This window comes from Manis javanica, chromosome 4 (assembly GCF_040802235.1).
Source record: "Manis javanica isolate MJ-LG chromosome 4, MJ_LKY, whole genome shotgun sequence".
Lineage (NCBI taxonomy): Eukaryota > Metazoa > Chordata > Mammalia > Pholidota > Manidae > Manis > Manis javanica.
This window is the reverse complement of record NC_133159.1, coordinates 42389605-42411683: the sequence shown is the minus strand read 5'-3', so window position 1 is coordinate 42411683 and position 22079 is coordinate 42389605. Positions and strand designations below refer to the sequence as shown.

The window sequence follows — 22079 nt, the reverse complement described above, 5'->3', positions numbered from 1 at the left end:
GAAGGGGATAAAGGGCACAATAATTTACAATCACAATATAAGATGGTTATGGGGACAGTAGTACAGCATGGAGAATATAGTCAGTGATTCTGTAACATCTTACTTTGTTGACAGATAGTAACCACACTAGAGGGGGTGAGGAGTTAATCATATGGGTATCTGTTGAACCACTGTGTTGTACATCTGAAAACAACATAAGATTGTATATCAATCATACTTTTTAATTTAAAAAAAAAAGAAAGAAAAAATAAATCAACAATCCTGGCAACTCAGCCAACTCAGTCAATGAGAGAATCACCTTGAAATTCTGCTTTTCTCCACTGGATTTTGGTTCAAAATCCCTCCCAACTTTCTCTTCGGTAAAATAAAGCCCCTCTTCTTTGTTGGACTAGCTTATGGTTTTTGCTGTGACTTGCTTATCCCAAGTTGTAGTTATCTGCTATTCCTGAAAAAAGCCATTTTTGTTTCTAAAATAACTTTGTTAAGGTAATCACTGCGAAAAGAATTCAGTTTGTCGCAGCCAGCACCTGATGATAGGGCTGTCATTTCCTAGTCTCCGACGGAGCCTAAGGTTGGGTTAGTGCCAGTTAGCAAACGCAGATGGGTTTCTGGTGGACTGAACACCCCTCTCCTTCCCGCATTTTGGAATTTTTCACTTTTCCGACTCCATACAGTCCCCTCTCTCCTACTTCCTTATTCTCTTACTGTCCGTTCAGAAAGGTCAGTCACCTATGTACAAATAAAAGTTGGGCTTCGTTTATGCTAGGCACTTCCCTTTTGAAAAAGTGCCGATTAAAATCTGTTCTCACTGCGTAGCTTTCTTTTATCTTTGACAGCCGTCACTATTACCCCCGCTTTACAGATTAGAGCACTGACACGGAGCGGCCGACCACCCTGCCCCCAGGCCCTCCGCGGAGCTGGGCCTTCCCCCACCCCGCCAAGTCTCGCGGTCTCCGCAGGCGCGGAGAGCACGAGCCTCTCGCCCCTAGCGGAGCAGCTGCGAGCTTCCAGCGGGACAGCAGGTGGTGGAGACCAGCTGCCCCTTCCCAGCCTGCGCCCCGATGCTGCGCGCCCTGACCGGCGCCCTGCGCCTGCCAGGCCCCTGGAGCCGCCCCCCGACCCGCGGCTGCGCCTCGGACGCGGCGGCCGGGGACCCGGAGATCCAAGTGCGCGCCCTGGCCGCCGCAGACCAAGGTAAGTGCGCTGTCCCGGAAGCCCCGGGGGGAGGCTGGGACGAGCCCGGGCCCGGCTGGAGAGGGCGAGCTGGGCCTCTGGCGCGGGGCCAGAGCGATGGCCGGCGCGCCCACTGCGCGGGGAAGACTGGGACGAGTGGGGAGAAGGATTTGATCCCAAGGCTCCCGCTTCCCAGGCTAGGCTCCCTAAGCCTCCCTAAGACCGGAGAGGTGGATGACCACCTAACTGGTCACTCCGATCCTAGTTGGGGTGGATTCTATCAACTTTGGTCCCTTCAGCCCTCCATTCGGTGGCCTGGACCTATGAAGAGAGGGAGAGGTGTAGGTCTAGGCACTAGCGTCCTGGCACCCCAAACCACCCCCAAAAGCTTTAAAGTGTCGGATTTCCCTCCGCGGCCTCTGGTCCTGGCCAGGTTCCAGGGGGGTGAGGCGGCAGGGCCACCACCAGCCGCAGAGAGAAGAGCGCGTCTGCTCTCTACGCGCTGGCTCGGCCGCGGCCAGCCGACTTGTGGGGCGAAGGAGCAAGTTAGCCTGATCGCTGGCAGAAAACGCCGTCGATTGAGCCTTGGGTTGTATATGTTCTGATTTTTTTGTTTGGGTTTGAAGTGCATTGGACGGCGTTAATCACAATCCTTAGTGCACGGCACGTTACCATCAGGCCCAGGCTTTCCCTGGCCTTTACTTTCCCCCAGGCCCAACCCCTCTTCCCTGCCCTTGGTGTAGCATTGTTTGCGTCCGAGTTTTACACAGATGGCATGGTATTATACATCTTTGTATTTCTTCCATTCTTCGGACTTGAGGCCAGAGAGATTACCCAATTTGAACCAGGTCTGATTTTGAAACCTGTGTTCTCAATTATTAGGTCATCACTACCTTTTCTGGTAATTGAGTAACTCAAAACACAAACTTGTACACCAATAAAAGAGGACTATCACTGGTCATTCACCTTAAGGCTCCCTTGCAAAAAGCAGAATGTTTTATCCAGAAATAACAAAGATCAGCAGATTAAGCATCTGCCCCTGCCAGAGGACATCTAGAAGACTGGAGAACATCACTGAGGGAAGGACGAAAGAAACCAAGGAGAAGCAGCAGACGAGGCAGGAGGAACAGACTCACACAAAGGAGGAGACACCCTGCCCCCAGTGATTTTGGGTCATTTGATGTTCATGGTAGAAGCCACAGGTTCTGCCTTCCACTTAAGCTAATGACACCAGGGCATTGTCACATTTTACCTGTTATCCTTGAAAACACGATTGGCTTATTAACTACTCTTCATTGGGTGTTCAAGGTTCTCCACTGCAACCTGACCTTTTGATCTTATTTTTTCTACCCTTGGGTTCATTTTAAGCTGTCAAACCTCTGCATTTTATTCTAGGTATGCCCCTGACTTGAGTCCTTTCCTTTCCTTCTCTGCCTATGTAAATCCTTCTGGAACTGCTACACACCCCACACACACACCCACTGTTTCTTTTACTTTTCATGTGTCTAGACTAATTTCCCTTATTGGTTGCTAGCTCTTTGAGAGTGAGGATTGCCAGCTGGGTCCAGCTGTTAATCTAGGCAAAGTCTCTTCTTTTCTGGGCCTCGGTTTCCTCTTCTATATAATAAGGGGTTATTAAACCAGTTGATTTCTGTACTACCTTCCAGTGGTTTCTGTTGATTCCCACCACATCACCTAGCCTGATCCAGGCCATCTAGACAGATGCACCCCTCAGTCAGGTGCTAAGAAAATCATCAATCAATAGCATGCTGATTGGTTTGGTACAAGTGGGGTTGGGGGTTGGGGGTGCAGTAGAGGCTGATCCCCATTCCTCAGGCCCAGCAAGGGCAATGTTCCCAGAATCAGTGCTCAACTACAAAGTCAGGGACTGTGTCTGAGTCCTCTCTAGTTCTCCAGGCCTGGCATGTGGTAGTGCAAATTAAATGTTGTCAGATAAATGAATAAGAGCCAAAGACACCTTGTCTGGGTCCTTGGGGCTCCTGTCGTGGAGTTCAGACCTCATATTGGATCCGAGACTTTCCCGATTGTCTGCCTTTCCCTGCTTTCCATACCATACCAAAATCTCTGACTAAGCACTCTGGGCATTAACCCTTGTAGCCCTCACAGTGTTTTTATTATTTCTACTTACAGATCAGGAAATTAAAGGCCAGAGGGGTAAAGTAACTTTCCCAAGCCATGGAGCTGTTATGTGACTGAGCCATGGCTTCAGCCAACTACCATATTCATGCCCTATGAGAGCGAAATAAGGATAGAGGGAGGAGATGAAAGAAATGTGGGAGGCAGCCAGAGAGAAAGGGAAGACAGAACAGGAAAGTAAAGAGGAGAGAGGAAAGTTTCTGTCAATCCTAGGAAGTCATGACTATATTGCTTTTCTATTGCTACATAACAGATTAACACAAACCTTGCTGCTTAAAATAACATATATTTCTTATCTCATCATTTCTGTGGGTGAGAAGTCCATGCACAACTTAGCTGGGGCTCTGCTTTAGGGTTTTACCAGGCTGCAATCCAGGCATTGGCCAGGGCTCTGGTTTCATCATAGGCTTGACTGGGGAGAGATCTGCTTCCAAGCTTCTCACGATGTTGACCAAATTTACCTCCTGGGGATGTAGGACTGAGATTCTGTTTCTTGCTGTTGGTCAGGGGGCCACTCTCAGCTCTCAGGTCAGGGGTCAGCACTCTCAGCTTGCTGTTCTTTGCCTCAGGACCCTCTCCCTAGGCCCACTAGTTTCTCTAGTGTGCTCTAGCAAGACAGCGTCTATATACATTGTCACCTAATCACAGGAATAACATCTCATCTGCTTGCCATATAATTGAACTTAATCTTAGAAATGACATTTTATGACCTTAGCTGTATTCTGTGTTCTGTTGCTTAGAAGCAATTCATGAGTCCTCCCAACATTTAAGGGAAGGGGCTTAGTCAGAGAGTGAACATGGGGTTCACTCTAAAGTCTGCTGCACTTTGGACCTAGATGGTTTCCCCAACCTCTCTGATGTGGTTTCTCGGTATCCACTATAGTTTCCCTTCCCCAAAGTTGCAGCATTTTCTCTTCGGGAGCACCAATCGTGGAAAAGACCTTGGGGACATCTGAGTTCCTCTGTGGGACCTTCAGACTGCTGAGCTCAAAGAGCTCTTTGATGGTTTCTGGGGAGGCTGAAGAAGCCCACCTGATCCTCTCTCCTAGACCACAGTTGTCTAACTCCTGGCTGGGAGCCCTGTCCCTTGAGAGCCCTGAAACTCTTTTTGGCCCCTTTCTGTGTCTCAAATCAACTCACACTGAGAATGCCATCCTAGTAAATACTGCTTGTTCCACAGTCAAAGCTGAAGACCCTGGGAGAGAATAATAAGGGATCTTTGAAGGCCAAAGGTCCTGTGTTCACACCTTGAATAATGCCTTGCCCGTGAGTGGGGGCAGGACCAGGAAAGTGCTTCTAACCAGCATACTCCTCTAGTCCATCCCAGCATTTTACAGGAGGGAAATGGCCAAGAAGGGATAAAAGTATCTGAGCCCCTGCCTGGAGCCAGTGTCACCTCCCTACACCTGCCCAGATTGGGAGGGGGATGAGTTGAGGCCAGAGTGGAAGGTCTTTTGGGTCTTTAAGAAATTGAACTCAATTTTGATGAAAAGGGGAAGGGGGGGCATGGTTGGATTTGGGCAAGGATGGTGAGTGTGATCCAAATGAGGGGGTGAATGCAGAAGGGGAAGGAGGAACGAGACTGAAGGCTAGAAGGTCAGGGGAATGAGCCCCGTAGTTGAGGAAAGGGCCTGTACCAGGTCAGTGGCTGTAAGGAAAGTTATGAGCTGAAAGGTCTGAGATCTATTCAAGAGTTGAATTGGCAGGACTCAGAGACTAAGTAAATTTCATGGGTGAAGAAGCTGGAGGCAACATGACAGACTTTGGGGTTGACAGGTCATTTGCTCACCAAGGGAGCAGGAGAAAGACTGATAATTGTTTGGATCTATTGGCCAAGATGTCAGGTGAGCAGTTGGAGATTCAAGCTTGGAACTCTGAGGAGAGCTCAGGCTGGCCGGGTATGCAGGGCAGTCCTGGGCATACAGGGGGCAAGCGCAGGGGAGGTGTGAGAGGAAGGAGAGAAGGCGCAGATGAGCAAGCGAAGGCTCTCCTGACTCTCTCATGTCACCTCACACCATTCTCCTTTTGCTCCGAATTTCTCCAGTTCTAGAAGACACTGAAAGGTAACAAAATATGCCACTTTGGAATAAGGATTATTTGAGCTAAAGGCATTGAGAAAACAGCAGATCCAAGAAGGGCAATTCCAGTCTTGCCCTTTCTTCCTAAAAATGGGAGCTTAAACACCCTTGCAAAGGATGCTCTCCCTATATCAAGAGGAAAGAAATATTTTTCTATATGAAATCAAAGCCAAGAGAATTCTGTACAAACCATCAATTATGTGCAAACAAACCTTGTCAAAAATCTTATCTTCCTTTGTCTTCACCACATAGTTCAGTGGCTTTTCCACAGTCATCTGTCTTTGTTCAACTTACTATGAAAGCACGTCCAACCATTTCTGGGGTCTTAATGCCTTTGGAAGGTTCCCATGTCAAGTAAAATTTATATGAATTTGTATGCTTTTCTTCTGTATCTGTTTTATGTCAGTTTCATTTTCAGGCCCAGTTGAAAAATCCTAAGGGACCAACTCTACAAATTTTGTAGAACCCACCCCCCTCCATCTCGTGGTACCCTGCTGCAGCACATTTAGGGCCCTCACTGTGAGGCTCCCTATGCTTGCAATGAGCTTCTCTCCTCCAACTCACACTCTCTCTCTCTCTCTCTCTCTCTCTCTCTCTCTCTCTCTCTCTTTTGCCTGACAGATTGCTATTCAGCTCTCAGCTTCAAGGCCACTCCCTCCTCTGGGAAGTCATTGCTGAGCTTTTGCACTAGGGGATCCCTTCTGCCCATTCAATACCCCACCTCCTTGTCTTTTTTTCCCATGTTCCCAGCACAGACTCTAAGTATTTATTTAATATCTCTCCTCTTTGGTAGATTGCAGTTCTCAAGAAAATGGGGACTGTGTCTGTCTGGTCTCTGGAATCACAGTGTCAAGTACAAAGGCAGCATATATTAAATACATAACTGTACAAATGATTGAATATAGAGATCCTGGGTTGACCTTTTCAGGAAGTTTGACATTAGAAAACTGGGTTGTCCCTTATCTATAGTATTTTCCCACCACACCTCACTCCTCAAATGGAAATTTTTACCTATGTTCACCTTGCTCAAATGTTTCCATGTAACAGGACATGGAAACATTTGAGCTTCTCTGTAAGCTTACTCCTGGCCTCATACTGTAACTTGTGTTAAGCTATAAGTACCTTGAGAGTAAGGACTGTTACATAACTTACAACTCCTACAATTCTCTATGTATTTTGTTTATTTAATAGATATGTAGGGTTTTTGTTTTTTTTAAATCACCAACCCTTGGTTTTTTTTGTTTTCAGTGAGCTACTGTACTGGGTGTGTGGTCATAACTCATTATGCTTTTTTTAAAACTCCATAATACTAATAAAACTAAACATTTTTTGTGCTTATTGGCTATTTGTGTATCTTCTTTTGTGGGGTTACCTTTTGTAAGAGTTGGGTTTTTTAAATTGAGGTACAATTGACATATCACATTGTATTAGTTTTAGGTGTCCAGCACAGTGATTTGATATTTGTATAAACTGCAGAATAGTCACCAAAGTAAGTCTAGTCAAGATCCATCACCACCCATATTACACATTTTTTCCCTTGTGATGTGAAGTTTTATGATCTACTCTTAGCAATTTTCAAGTATACAATACAGTATTGTTAACTACAGTCACCATGCTATACATTACATCTCCAGAACTTATTTATTATAGATACTTGGTAAATAAATGAATTTAAAAAATTTTTTAATTGGGTAGAAGAAACCCTAGGAAGAAGTGTAGAGGCATCACTCAAGTGGTGGGAGGAAGGCCAGGAGCATGTGGGGCTGCAGGAGACTCATGGTGTCACACGTCAAGTCAGAACCCGTGAATGTACAGAGTGGATCCTACAGTAGACTGTGGAGTTTGGATAATAATGACGTATCAATGTAGGTTTATCTGTTGTAACCATTCTGGTGTTAGATGTTGATAGTTGGGGAGGCCATGTAGATGTGGGGCCCAGGGTATATGTGAAATCTCTGTACTTCCACTCAGTTTTACTCTGAACCTAAAACTGCTGTGAAAAGACTAAGTCTATTAAAAAAAAAAAGGCCAAAGCAAAGAACATTCAAGGAGGAGCATGTATATGGTCAGCAGAGTCAATGGTTGCTGAGGCTGGGACCAGGATGGATATATGTCCCTGGCTTGGTGATGTGGTTACATTGGTCACGTTGGTGAGAACGGTTTCTGCTGAGTGGTGAGGGCGAGAGGCAGGTGGAGAAGGTGTAAGTGAGTGGAAGGAGTACCAAAGACCCTTTCAGGAAGCTTGGCTGTTGGTGGTGGAAGAGCATCAGGTAGGTAGGGCAAGCGCTCATCTCTTGCCAAAGGGACTATCGAACATGTGATCAAGCCTTTGGATTTAGTTCTAAATTCTGGTGACAGAGGAACCTACTGACTGCCCCATGGATGTGCAATTAGCAGAATCCAGGCAGCAAGAAACCCAACAGGTGAAATGCCTCAGGTTCCTTAATTAATAACTTGAGGGAAAGACAGGGCTAGAGGAATGACCTGGAGATTTCAAAAAGCTTTTAAAAGACACATCACATTTTTAAAAATTAGCAAGTCTAAACTATAACATCTAGGGATGCCCATTTGGGTGGTAAAATTGAAAAGAAAGGCATAGAAGCAATTACTGTAAAAATCAGGAGGGTTGTTACTTTTGAGAAAGGAGGGAGCTATGATTGAGTCAGAGCACGAGGGGATTTCTAGTTACAAGGGTATTTGCATTATTATAACTCATTAAATCATTAAACTCCAGAGGAAGAAGTAGTCTGTGTGGCTGTGAAGGAAAGAATGTGGAGGGAGCATGAAACTGAGAAAGGAGCGTGTGTGCGTCTAACAAAGGCATAAGCAGGCAGGAACCACTGCAGTGGTCATTCTTGCCCCTATCCCTACATTGCTCCACATTCACAAGCCCTTTCTCTTCTGTGAGGCAGAAAGGGCAAGGGTTATTCTCTCCATTTTATGGTTGGGAGAACTGAGTCCTGTGTAGGTAACTTGCTCCAAATCACACTATTTATCAAGGATAGAGGCTGCCCAGAACCCAGGCCTCCTGCCTCCAGTCCCAGCCCAGGAATGAGTGCTGCCATTCTCTGCAGGAATCACTGAGATTCTGATGAACAGACCGAGTGCCTGCAATGCCCTGGGGAATGTCTTGGTCAGCCAGGTGAGAAAGGGTGGGCACCGGGGTGAGTGTGGCTAGGCTGGGAAGTATCTGATGGTGTTTCCTGTACAGCTGCTAGAAGCTCTGGCCCAGCTTCGGGAGGATCAGCAAGTGCGTGTCCTGCTCTTCAGAAGTGGAGTGAAGGGTGTGTTCTGTGCAGGTGGGTTTCCTTCCCTGCCCCCCACCCCAGAGCTCAGAGGGCTCCCACCAGGGTGTGGGGGCTGGGGGCTTAGGTCTAACTAGCATAGGACTCATAATTTGCATTTTACAGATGTAAACTCAAAGACTCAGAATTCTTTGCCTAGGGTTACACAGCTAGTAAGAGGGAAAATAGAATTCAGTTTGAACTTGGCCTCTCTGACCCCCAGATCCTTGTTCCTTCTGCTACACTGATCCATTCTGATCCTTCATTGAGAAAATGAGAAAATTGAATCCAAAGATGTTCACAAGATCTGTGACCAAGATGGGACTCTGTGGCCCTTTGCCAACCCACAGGATCTCAGTTGCTATCACCAAAGGTCTCCACTGTCCTTGGGCCCTTTGGTCCTCATCCATGAACTTCCATTTCAAAGACAAGAAATACCAAATCCGAGGCCCACCCCAAGAAGCAAGTGAATGAGAGCTAAGAACTGACTGTGGAGTGGTTGGGGAGGGGCAACCGGGGTTACTGGGGAAGAGGAAGAGGCCATGAAGGGTTAGGATGGGAGTGGTGTGATTTTCAGTTTTCAAGGGTGTGTGGCTCAGTCCTTAGGTTTGAGCATTCAGGATCACTGTGTCCAGCTTGGGGTCCCTGGCGGGACAAGTATGCAGCTGGGGTGCCTGACCCTTACCCTACCCTGGCCTCTTCTTCAGCTCCATCTCTGCCTGACCTCCTCTGTCAAGGTCACTGCACGCTCCCTATTAGCCCCACTCCTCACTATCCCAGCTAGGCAGAGGAAGTAGGGAGGCTGCAGGAAGGCTGGGACTGCCCTGACTTGCTATGGAATCCTGGGATAGTCTCTATGTCTCTCTGGACCTCAGTTTCCCATCTGTCACTGAAGGGCTGGAACTAATCAGACTTCCAAGGGCTCTCCCAACTCTGACTTCCTAGAGTCTAGGACTTGAAGAGGTTATATTCACCCCCTACTCCCGCCTCAGCCCCCTGCCATCTGGCCTTTGCCAACACCACCATGATCACTGTTCTCACTGAGGTCCTTGCTCGCCTCCATGCCTCTGTATCCAGCACTGGCTTCTCAGTCCTCATCTTACCTGACCTCTCAGCCTCATTGGACCCTGAGATCTCAAACCCCTCCTTTTAAAAAATAATCCATTATCCAGTGATGTATGTCAATTATCTCTCAATACAACTGGAGAAAATCAATAAATGTTTATATATTTTTACAATGATGGCAAATATATACATACAAAAATTTACATTTTAACCATGTTAAAGTGTAAAATTCAGTGACATTAAGTACATTCACAAGATTGTGTAACTATTGCCACTGTCAATTCCTAGAAATTTTTCATCATTGTAGATAAACTCTGTACCCATTAAGAAATCCCTCTAACTCACCCTCCCTTTCAGCCCCTGGTTAACCTCTGTTCTATTTTTTATCTGTATGAATTTGCTTATTCTAGATCTCTTACACAAGTGGAATCTTGCATTTGTCCTTTTGTGTCTAGCTTATTTCACTTAGCATAATGTCCTCAAGGTTTACTCATGTTTATAGCACATCAGAACTTTGCTCCTTTTTATGGCTGAATAATATTCCATTATATATATATACCACATTCTGTTTATTCATCCGTTAATGAACACTGGGTTGTTTATACCTTTTAGCTATTGTGAATAATGTTGGTATGAACACTGACGTTCAAGTATCTGTTTGAATCCTTGTTTTCAGTTCTTTTGGATATATGCTTACAAGTGGTAAGTTGTAAATTGCTGGATCATAATGGTAATTCTACATTTAACTTTTTGAGGAACTGCCAAAATGTTTTCCACAGCAGCTGCATTATTTTACATTCCTACCATCAATGCACCAGGGTTCTCCACATCCATGCCAACACTTGCTTTGTTTCTGTTTTTGTGTATAATAGCCATCCTGAAAGGTGTGAAGTGGTGTCTCACTCTGGTTTTGGTTTGCCTTTCCCTGATGACTAATGATGTTGAGCCTCTCTTCATGTGCTTATTGGCCATCTGTGTGTCAGTCTTCTCTGGGGAAATGTCTGTTTAAGTCCTTTGTCCTTTATGGGGTTTTTGTTGTTGAGTTGTAGGAGGTCTTTATAAATGCTAGATATGAATCCCTTATCAGGTAAGTGATTTGCCAACATTTTCTTCTGTTCTGTGGGTTGTCTTTTCCCTCTCTTGATAGTGTCCTTTGCTGCACAGAAGTTATTGATTCTGATGTTTATCTCCTTTTTTGCCTCACTCCCCCTTCCTCCCTGCCTTCCTTGACCATGTTTTCCTGCAATTTCTTCTTCCTCTCTGGTTGCTTCTGCTCAGATTGCCTTTGCTGGATAGTTTAAGAGCCTGGCATTTGGTAATGGGTCATTTCCCAAGAGCTGTCACCAATCCTCACCATCCGCAGGTGCAGACCTGAAGGAGCGGGAGCAGATGAGTGAGGCGGAGGTAGGGGTCTTCATACACCGGCTCCGAGGCTTGATGAATGAGATTGGTGAGGGTCCTGGTGTGCGGTGGAGGAGGGCATTCAGGGGCCCTGCTGATCCCCATCCCATCCCTTCCACCATCCTCTACTATATAAAAGGACAGTTTCTGTTGTGAGCTCTTTGGAAAGACAGATGACTTCCTATGGAAATGGGTACAAGGAATTCTACAAACAGGGGGGTGACAAGAGGGTTCAGAGGGTATTTATCCCAGAGGGGGGTCTGGCTCCTCAGCCTTTGTGCCCGGCTAGTTCTGACTCCCAAACCCGTGCTCTCAGGGTTCAAGTCTAGCTATTCCAGAGGAGTCAGGTTTCACCAAGCATACTTTCAGGCTTTGACGGTGGCTGTTCCTTTTGCCTGGAATATTCCTCCTTGGCTGCCTGAACTTTTTACTCATCCTTGAAGACCACCAGTGTCTCCTCCGGGAAGCCTTCCTAACCTATCCCCCAAGCTCCATCAGAGCACTGATCACCCTGGGTAATCATTACCTGTTTGCAGGTCTGCCTTCCCCATGTCTGATCCAAGTCTGTGCTTCCAGTACCAAATGGAAGGGCCTTAGCATGCAGACTGAGGAAGGAGAGCAGAAATGTCCTCCTGGGGTGGCCGTGGGGAGTGGGCCTGAACAGGGATCATCCAGCCCGTCCCCCCACTGTGGGTCCCCAGATGACCCCACAACTTTCCACGATGGAAAAACCAGCTTCTAAGATAACCTGGGTTTGGTACCAGGCAAGGTCCCCAAACCTGGAACCATTGAGGCCCTTTGTCCCAGCTAGCTCCTCCCCAACCGCAGGTCCCTGCCCTGGTCCTGCCAGGGCCTCTCAGGCCGAGCCCTTCTTCATCTCCACAGCAGCCTTCCCTGCGCCCACCATTGCAGCTATGGATGGGTTTGCCTTGGGTGGAGGCCTGGAACTTGCCCTGGCCTGTGATCTCCGAGTGGCAGGTACTGAGCAGGGGGAGGGGTGGGATAGGATGGGGAGGAAATGGTGAGTGAACAAGGTAAGCTGGGGAATCTGCAAAGCCAGCCACTGCTTTTGGCTTCCCAACCAACTGCAGAATTAAAGGAAAGGGTTCGGGACATGGAGGGAGTTCAGGCAGAAGCTTGTTGCCCTCCTGGCCCAGCCACTGACTGCTGTAGTAACTGTCACCTTTCGAGCTGGCTTTCCTCATCTCAGGAATGCTTCTACGAACCCCATAACAATCGCTGACAGGACAGCATAGAGAGCACAGAGAGGGAAGGCTGAGGACAAAGGTTGTGTAACTTCTAGTTGTCCAAGCCAGCTAACAGAGGTGAGCCATGTCATCACGAATATGCCTGGGCAGGTACATTGCCCTCTGGTTCACTGGCACCAGCCACAGTTTACTTGTTCAGAGCAATTGAGCTTTAAAGAATGGAGGGGACGAAGACCGCTTTTTTACCTTTACCAGCTTGGTGGTTAGGTGTGCACTTCTTGGAAACAAAAAAAAGTCTTGAGTACAGTCAGGTGCTACCCTCTTCCACCCACTGCCTTCTCCTGCCACCCCAGGAAGAACATTAAAAAATATACAACTCCAGGTATAGAGGTAGCTTCTATCTACATGATGCAGATGAAAGAGAAGGCATCAGAATCCAGGTCAGGTCTTAGCCCCACTGCTGCTTCTCACCTGCCCATGTTCAGGGCAAACTAACTTGCTGGGTTCTGGTGGATAGGAGAATGAATATAAAACTCATCATAGGCAGGATTAATGGCCATTCCCTTCTGCCCACACCACATGGTTTAGATGGTCTGTGCTTAGGGAATTCTGGAGAGAAGGCTGTGGGGTGGGACACTCATGCAGGGCTTCTCAGACAAGGTAGAACTCAGGAGGAGGTGAACTGGAAGCCAGTGAAACTTCAGGCTGATGGAAAGCTGGGAATAACTGGTGGGACTAAGAATCTTTGACACTCTAGGCCAGGCCACAGCCAAGGGTGCATGAATCCATTAACCCACAGAGAATTCGTTAACCCACAAATAGGGTAAGAGATTTGCCTGGTGATGCCTATTTCCACAAGTAAGGGAGGCAGGATAAGGAGCTGGGCCTCCTAACACCCAGGCTAAGGCTCTTCGGAATGCCGTCTGGAGAGGTCTGGCTTTGGCCAGACACAAAGGGCAGTGGTTTGCTGGAGGGGTGAGGAGAGCTCAGAACTGGGTGTCTTCCCCACCAGGGACTGGCACTGGAAGAGGGTGGGGGCTTCACTCTGTTTTGTTTAAGCAGCTTCCTCAGCTGTCATGGGGCTGATTGAGACCACCAGAGGGCTCCTCCCAGGAGCAGGTAAACACACCCCAGCAACTAACCTCCTCTACCTGCTCCGTTCCCCTCTATCCAGGGTACTTCCCTGCTTTCCCCTCTTTTGCCACATTCTGGGCAGGCTGTGCCCTTCCACCCCAACTCAGAATCTGCTCCCGAGTGTTCACTCTGGGCCTTCTCTGGGCTCCCACCTCCTGCGTGGACTCACCGCCCTACTCCATCCTGGCAGGAGGGACTCAGAGGCTGCCTCGATGTCTGGGGGTGGCCCTGGCAAAGGAGCTCATCTTCACTGGTCGACGCCTGAGTGGGGCACAGGCCCAGGCCCTGGGGCTGGTGAACCATGCTGTGGCCCCAAACGAGGAGGGCGATGCTGCCTACCACCGGGCACTGGCACTGGCCCAGGAGATCCTACCCCAGGTGTGGTGGCAGCCCCAGCAGGAGGGTGGGGAGGCTGGGGTGCCCTCTGAGGCCACACAAGATCTGTAACAGATTTATAAGATTAACCCTCTTCAGAGATTTTGTATCCAGTCACCCAGTAAACAAATGTAGAACAAGTTTTACATTAAAATGAAAACTGAATTCTCAGGGACTGGAACTAAATGGGCTTGCAAATCCTCAGAACAGTAAGAATACAACTCCCTGAGGTGGTGGTAGTGTTGTATACCTGTGCTGTACACTACAGCAGCCACTAGCCACATGTAGTCATTTAAATTAAAAAATTTATTTTTTCACACTTTAAACATTTCAAATACTAATAGCCACATGTAGCTAGTGGCCACTGTATTGTACAGTACATTAGTATGTCCCAAAAGCTGAAAAATCAAGATTCTAAAGCAGATGAAGAATGACCAGCCAGTCTTCCCAACCATAACACACGGTGGAGAAATTCTTGAAATGTATTATGTAGGGCATGTTAGGAGCCACGAATTTTTTTAAGCAGTCTCTCAAAAAGATTAGAGGAGACCCAGAGGGTTCTCACCTATGTGTAATCCTACCAGTGATATGCCCAGAGCCTTCAGCAGGCCACCCAGGATCTGGCTGATGGGGCCTCTCAGGACCTGAGAAACTGTTGGCTTCTCACTCTCAGAGGACCCAGAGGAGGTCCCTCCCATAAAGATATGAGAGCAGCTGAAATGGAGCTAGGTTTTGTTTTACTCATTTATAGTAAATACTGACTTAGCCCATATGGAGCACCTTCCACCCATCAGACACAGTCCTAGGTGCTTTAGTAGTGTCTCAACTATTAGAACAATCCAGGGGAGCTGATTACCTCCATTGTGCTTATGATACAATAGATCCAGAAAGGTTAAGTGACCCACTCAAGGTCACAAAAAGTGATTGCAATACAGGAAGAAAAAGACAATACTGGTATTTTGGCATTTATTTTGCATAATACAGAATATAAAAACTGGTATTTTCCTCTAGGGTGCAGAATATATACTAAATTTTAGAAACTGTGAAACTAAATATAATGCATTGCAGATAGAAAAATTTACAAATGTTACAAAACAGTTAAAATATCTGTAAAAAGGTAAAAATGTTAACCATATATTATCATTTTAATATTAACAGGTAAAGTATTTGAATTGATCATTAAAATAAGTTTTATTTTGGGAAAAGTTTTTATCTCCCTTAAATTTAAATAATCCTATCATTTGGTAACTTTGAGGACTTCTTTGAAGGCACAGATTATGTAACTTTTAAAAACTGATAGTTTGGTTTGAAAGAGTTTTCTTTTTTAGTTTTATCACATATAAATGGAGAGTCTGATGCTGTTAACTGGACAAGTTTAAGTTTAATGCTGTGAGGTCTATTACACTTGGTCAGAAAGTCTCTGAACTAATACAAAACTCTGACTCAATCAAGGTAGCGACTGACTGCACTTCCACAGAGGGGGCCTGCCTAGCAGGACTTGTAGACTGTAGGGTTTGTCTCTTTGCATAAACTGAATACTTGTGGTTTGAGTTTGATGTTTCAGTTTGGATTTTTTCCACAAAGATAATTACTACTGTTTCAGTACTTAAAAGAAGCTTTGTATATCACAACACCAGCATCTGAAAAATGAGTACTGCAATTACTAGCCCCAGTGCTGGGACATTCTGGTGCAACCTGAAACACAAATAACTTCCGGCAAGTTACTGGGTGCTCAGAATGAGAGGGTTCTTGGACAGGGTGAGTGCCAGAGATGGTGTGGTAAATGGCTACCCTCTATTAGACAAATCAGCACGATTAGGGAGCTAAATGGTTCCAGAAATTAGAGCCCAGAAAAGATTGTCAATAAACACAAGGTCTGCAGTTTCACTCAGATTTTCCCCTTAAGTAGTAAATATACATTATTCTTTGAATATGGGTTTGGCTATATTTTATGCTTGAACATGAAGGGACAGAATATACTGTGACCTGCAGGGTGGCCAATGTTCTCATTTCCAAATAACAGGAAAGTAACAAACATATTTATAATAAATAAATCTATATTTATATATTCCCATGCTCAGAAAAATGTTATTTTCAACACACACCCAAAACTTATCTAGTTTTTTAGTTTTCTTTGGTGAAAAATGTTTATTAGGTAGTTACCTAAATAATAGCAACACATATTCAAAAGAAGCAAATCAAAGAAGAGCCAGAAGGGCATAAGATAAAAAGCAAAAGTGACCCAGGTGACCTTGTTTACCCAGAGGTGTCCCAGTTACAAGTCCAATGTCCTGGTAACTCTTCAGTCACTGCCAAACTAGGACAGTTGGTTACTCTAAAGTTCTCAATTCCCCAATTCTCCTCCCTAGAAGTGACCACTCTTCCATAAATTTTCACTGCATATATGACATTACAGTCACATACTAAGTTCCTTTAAAGGATGGTTTCCAGGATAAGGAATACACCTTTAGAGGCTAATCCAGTTCTAACAGACATTTAGAAAACATGACATTAAAATATGCATTAAGTAAATAATTCCAACAGCACGGAAAAGCATAGAACAAAAAAATGAAGCTTTCCATGCTCCTGAACCTTCTCCCCAAAGGCATGTCATACCAACCCCCTTTACACAAATGGAGCAATATGCACACTGCTATGTATTTGTTTTTTGCACCTAAGAGCTTGGAGAGTTTCCCATTTCAGTGTATATTTATCTATATCATTCTTTTGAACTGCATGCTTTTTCATTCATGATACAGATATGCCATCATTACTTAACCAGTATTCTAATAATATTTATGTTGCTTTTATCTTTCTGCTACTGCATAATGACTGGAGTGAATATTGTACATCTTCGTGCACTTCTACAAGTAAATCTGTAAGGTAGATTCCCACATGGAATTGCAACATCAAAGAGCATGTGCATCTAACATTTGCCAGTTCCTGCCAAACTGCCTTCCTTAAAGCATTGTGCCAATTTACTTTCCTTTCAATAATGTACACAAACACCTGTCTGCTAAATCTCAGCAATTTTATAATGGGCATTACCAACATTTTTTTTGCCTAGTCTTAGGTGGAAAGGGGCACCGCACTGTTTCAACTTGCATTTCTCTAAGAGTAAAGCTTATCATCCCATGTTTACATTTCTTTTCCTATGAATTACCTTTTCATGCCCTTGCAAATATGTTTAAAAATATACCAGCTTTTTGTAAATCAATGAAATTTGCTATTAAGTATCACAAATGCATTTTACCAGTTTTTACTTTTGCCTTTTATTCATGATATATTTCCCCATCTGAAGTTTTCATTTATGGCTTCTATGCTAACAGACTTAAACAATAATCCTTTTTCTAAGTCTACTTACAAAAATTTTAAAGTACTACAGCATTAATATGTGAAATAAGTGCACTCTTTGCCTGGAAGTAGGGCTAGGGACATAATGCCAGGCCTGCTGTGGCACAAGTTAATTGAAAGCAAGATAAGTGAAGCAAAGACAGCTACTCTGATGCTTTTGCTTCCAAGTGGCCATGCAAAATGTCAGACTCCAAAGCCCAAGTTCCTAATCTTGACCTTTTTTTATTCTGCTTAAGTGAAACTTGCTTGCAGTGGAGGCTTGCATGTGCTAAGATGAGAGGGGCAGAGGAGGGGAGCAGCAGTTGGGAAGGTGACTTAGAATTAAATCCAAGCTTCACCACCAACGCCCTGGACAAACATGGCCAAGTGCTTCCCTTCCCTGACCCTCGATTAAAGATGGCATCATCCTGGAAGGGGGCAGCACCACTAGACAAGTCTGTGGGTAGGAAAGCATTTTGTAAATTGTAGATGTATATGTTAGAGGGACAGATTAAATGACAATAACAAGAACCCCAGATGGTTAGGATTGGGGAGGTCAGGGATTAGTCAGGAACATCAACTGAGATCTAATAGGTACGAACACTAACAAACCTCACATTGTCATTACAGCTGGAACTCAACCTACACCTCTGCCTCCCTGTCCACGAGTCTCCTGTCACCATGGAGTTAGTGCCTCTCTTTACTTCAAATCCCCTATCAGCACTCAGCCAAGCCTTTTCTTTCCCCTAGGCCCCCATTGCTGTGCGGCTGGGCAAAGTAGCCATTGACCGAGGAATAGAGGTGAGAAGGTTCAGGATCAGGATATGGGTGCACTCAGTGGGGTGGCGGGGCGGCAGTGCTTCCATGGCTCAGACAGCACAGCTGGGAATTTAAGAACTGGATTCTCTAACAGACTTTGAGTCTGACTTCTCTTTCTGGGCCTTAGTTTACCCATCTACAAAATGGGAAGTTTAGTCAGGTGATATTCCAAACTACATTAAAGGAAATTGAGGTTCAGAAAGGGTAAGTGATTTACTCAGGGTCATAAAGCGAGTGAGTATAAGAACCCAAGTCTATGTATGTCCTGGGCCCTGTTCTCAGGTCTGTGCTGGTGGTCAGTAATGTGGCCTCAGAAGGACAAGGCTTGGGGTGGTGCCCTGTGTGCAGCTAGTACAGCCCTAGACACTGACTTACCCATTGGTTCATCATCTGAATCTAGACCTGAGCTGGGAACTGGAACACAGAGATGAGTCAGACATGGTCATCACCCCCAGTTTGGGGAAGGGGACAGAGAGAGACACAAATCACTAATAAAAGGTAAGGATGCCCAGCAAGCATCCCGGAAAGGTTAGAAGCTGTGCTGTTCTTGTGGCTGGTGGCCTGCTGCAGTGGGTAGTGCTGGGTTACAGAATGCTTTCCAGAGTTGGGCCTTGGGAAGGATGAGAATCCAGAAAAAAGGAAAAGTATAAGCAAAAGCACAGAGGTACATAAACAAACAACTCCAGTGAATGGGAGTAAGGGGTGAGACAATGTAACATAGTGGTTAGGGGCACGGGCTCTGGTGCTGGACTGTCTGGGTCAAAGATTCATATACTGTTGTAACCCTGATTGATTCACTCCACCTTCCTGTGCCTCCGGTTTCCCAGCTGCAGAGTAGGGACTGTAACCCCTGTTGTGAAAGTAGGCAAGCTCACTTGGGCGCATGCAGGGCTTGCGTCTCAGAATGGTGCTTCTACATGGTAACAGTAAGGTCTGCACAGCAGAGGCTGGCAAGTTGCCAGAGGCCAGGTCATCAAGACCCAAGATCTTAGTCCTGAGGGCAATGGAGAGCCTGCTGAGTTCGCGCACAGGGGCGACAGCATGGTGAGGCAGCCAGATGGGAAGCTGGGAACACAGCTCATGCTCGGCCTCCTCAGCTGCACAAGCCACGGGCCATTCTTCCCAGTAGCTCTCACAGCGCCCAGGCATCACTGTTAGGGGTGGTGTTCCCTCTCCAGGTAGGGAATTCCGCATCAGTTCATCTCTGGCATACACCAAGCCTCAGTAATTCTCTGCTGGAGGAAGCCATGGAACAAAAGGGAATGGTTTAGACAGTAGGGCAGGGCTGCCTCCCAGTGTGGATGGGGGTGGACAGGTCACGCTGATACAGGCCTGCTTCTTTCTCGCAGGTGGACATTGCATCAGGGATGGCCATTGAAGGGATATGCTATGCCCAGGTACGTGGTTGCTGCCCGTCCATGCATGCTGGTCAACAAAGGTCTACCAGAGTGTGGGGGCTTGTGCAATACATGACCACCTGAATAGGTTTATTGAATAGGCATGTAAAAGCAGTGGGCAAGCATAAGTTAATGTGACAACACCAAAAGTCAAGACTGTTCTACTCCCACCTCACAATCACAACCCAAAAAGTCAAGACTACGTTCTACTCCCATCTCACAATTAGTCTCTCGTGTTCCCAGGGGGATCTCTCTCTCTATTAATGGTGGAGCATCCTGTCCTACCTAGTGCCCAGAGAATCGCAGAATACAGAGGTACTCGACAGGAGGAATGGTTCCTGCCGTCTCTGCCAGTGGCCACTGTAGAGGCAAGGCTGAGGCTGGGAAGCCAAAGCCTTGGTTATAGCTGCAGGCTGTGTGTGTGGGATGGTAAACTTGGTGGTGGGATGGTAAACTTGGGGCTAACCGATTTAAGCACCTAACTTCTGGGTAAGTCAAAAACACTGATACTCAAGTTACCAAATACCCGAAATACTCCTAAATAGAGGGTCCTGGGACTTGCCAGATCTGGTGTGAACCAGCTACACACTAGGATTCAAAGTCAGATTTCTCTACTGAGCAGCCTCAAGAGTACTGCAGGGGATTGTGAGCTCTCTGGAGGCATTATAGGCCATGTGCAAGCAGTTAATGTGACAGGCCACAGATGCTAAGAGAGGCAACCTGCTTCCCCAGGAGACCAAGAAGCCACTGAGGCCTACATCTTTGCATGGCCCAACATCAGAATCCAGAGACAATGCAAAAGACTTGGACTCTGGCTTTGTCAAGGAATGGACAAGCTTGAACAAGCTGTTACTGACCTCTGGCCCTTCTCCCCCAAAACTAATACTCCATATGTTGTTTCAGAATATTCCCACCCGGGATCGGCTCGAGGGCATGGCAGCCTTCAGGGAGAAGCGTCCCCCCCAATTTCTTGGCGAGTGACTCCCATTTAACTTTAAGCATGGAAGATGTGCCTCTGAAAGGGCAAGATCTAGAAGGAAAATTTGCAGTGTGACTATTCTCATCATCTCACCTCTCTGGGCTTCAGTTTCCTCACAAGGACAATGATGGGTATAAAATGACTGGCATGGTACCTGGTACTAAGGTGCTGACCCTGCCACCCACAGCTCTCTGTATCATTTCTCTCCCTGGTTGGAAAGTCGCTGGGGATGGATTTGCTTTGGAGAAAACCTCTCTCTCCCTACTCTACTGATAAACTAAGGATTAAAAAACAGACTCTCTGGACCTTTGTATGGCTGGCTCTCAGGCCTGACCTCTGCCTTTCAGTTAGCAGGTGCTCACCAGAGATGGCGGGAGGTTATACAAACATCCCGATTGCTTTCTCTGTGCAGTAGAGATAATAAGGACACCCTGGCAGTAGTTGAACAGGCATCAGGAATGAGACTGCAGATTCCAGCTCTCTGCCAGTTACTCACTGTATGGCTCTACTTCCTTATCTGCAAAATGAAACTGTTGTGACTTAAAAAATGTCTCATGTTCAATAAACCTGTGTTATTATTAGTGTACGGTACTGTGAGAAGTAAATTAAATCACTATAAAAACCTTTTGTAAACTATCGGATGGTAGGCAAATCTTTGACGGTTGCATTAGATATCTTTCAGGAGCATTGAGAAGGGAGCAGTTAACTCACAGGGAGAACAGGGAGTTAGGAAATGCGCAGGCAACATTGGAGTTGAAGCCTAAAGGTATTAACAGGCATTTGAGACTAAGAAAAGGAAGGTTGAGGGGAAAAGCACGAGCAAAGGTAAGCAAGAGGATGAGACACTTGGTAACAAAGGGCGGCTGATAGACAAATATGCACACTGTTCTCATTAACACTCCTCCTGCGCAAGGCAGGGGAAGAGAAAGCTGCCTCTGGCTGAGGCCTTGTGATGATTCTACAACCAATCTGAGCTTCCTGAGCCTACGCCTGGCCTAGAATCACTAAGTCCTGAGCATGACACACTACCAGTAACATTGTTGATGTGCTGCTAAATATCACAGTGTCCCAAGATTGTACTCATTTCCTGGAAGGGAGAGTAACACAGAAGAGCCCAGGCCTTAGAATAAGGACCTATGGCATGAGCTGTAACTACTCGGAAAAGTAGCCACCTTACTGAACTTCGTTTTCATCTGTTAAGTGGGGAAAATAAAACTGACCTGCCCCAGAGCACTGTTGTGAATGAGATAAAGCTTGGAGGGCTACCTAGTATAGCAGTGGACCTCAACAGGCACTAGTTCCCACCCACATGCTCACATTATTGAAAGCTAGTGATAGCATGTCCTGAGGCACTAGGACCCGGGCCAGGATGCGACAGCCCTTCAGTGTCACGCAGGAAACTGGGAGCAAACAAGGTGCAGTCTCAGGGCTGTAGAAGGGAACAGGTTACAGGCTCCTCTTATGCAGCAGGACACCATGTGGGGTGAGGGAAGAAAACTAAGTAAGCAATAGTTTGGAATATGGTTGAGAGTAAGAATAAGCTTCATTTGAGTCCAAAAGATAGTACATAGCACTCCAGTTAAGAGTCTGGCCAGCTAACAGCACAAAAATCTAGTCCTAAAATACACTACTAATCAAAAAGGAATTTACTTTTTTTCTTTGAAAAACCTGAACAG

The 22079-nt window shown here is 46.1% G+C and overlaps 1 protein-coding gene across 17 annotated transcripts; it reads left to right on the top strand.

The window, feature by feature from the left end:
- The first annotated feature begins 673 nt into the window (after positions 1 to 673).
- On the top strand, positions 674 to 20989 carry ECHDC2 (enoyl-CoA hydratase domain containing 2). Of its 17 annotated transcripts, XR_005062247.2 has the most exons (11): positions 729 to 1194; positions 8483 to 8550; positions 8587 to 8707; positions 11121 to 11207; positions 11987 to 12136; positions 13426 to 13485; positions 13691 to 13878; positions 17959 to 18009; positions 18428 to 18525; positions 19377 to 19424; positions 20328 to 20989. XR_005062247.2 is itself a non-coding variant. In XM_037021803.2 (10 exons), the coding sequence occupies exons 1-10, from the start codon at positions 1062 to 1064 to the stop codon at positions 20403 to 20405; spliced, it is 984 nt and encodes a 327-aa protein (XP_036877698.2). In that variant the 5' UTR covers positions 858 to 1061; the 3' UTR covers positions 20406 to 20989. The 17 variants fall into 17 exon arrangements, 16 of the variants coding, with proteins under 16 accessions (XP_036877702.1, XP_036877698.2, XP_036877699.2 ...); XM_037021803.2 differs by lacking the exon at positions 18428 to 18525 and having other exon boundaries at positions 858 to 1194; XM_037021804.2 differs by lacking the exon at positions 18428 to 18525 and having other exon boundaries at positions 867 to 1194; positions 13429 to 13485.
- Positions 20990 to 22079: the final 1090 nt, after the last annotated feature.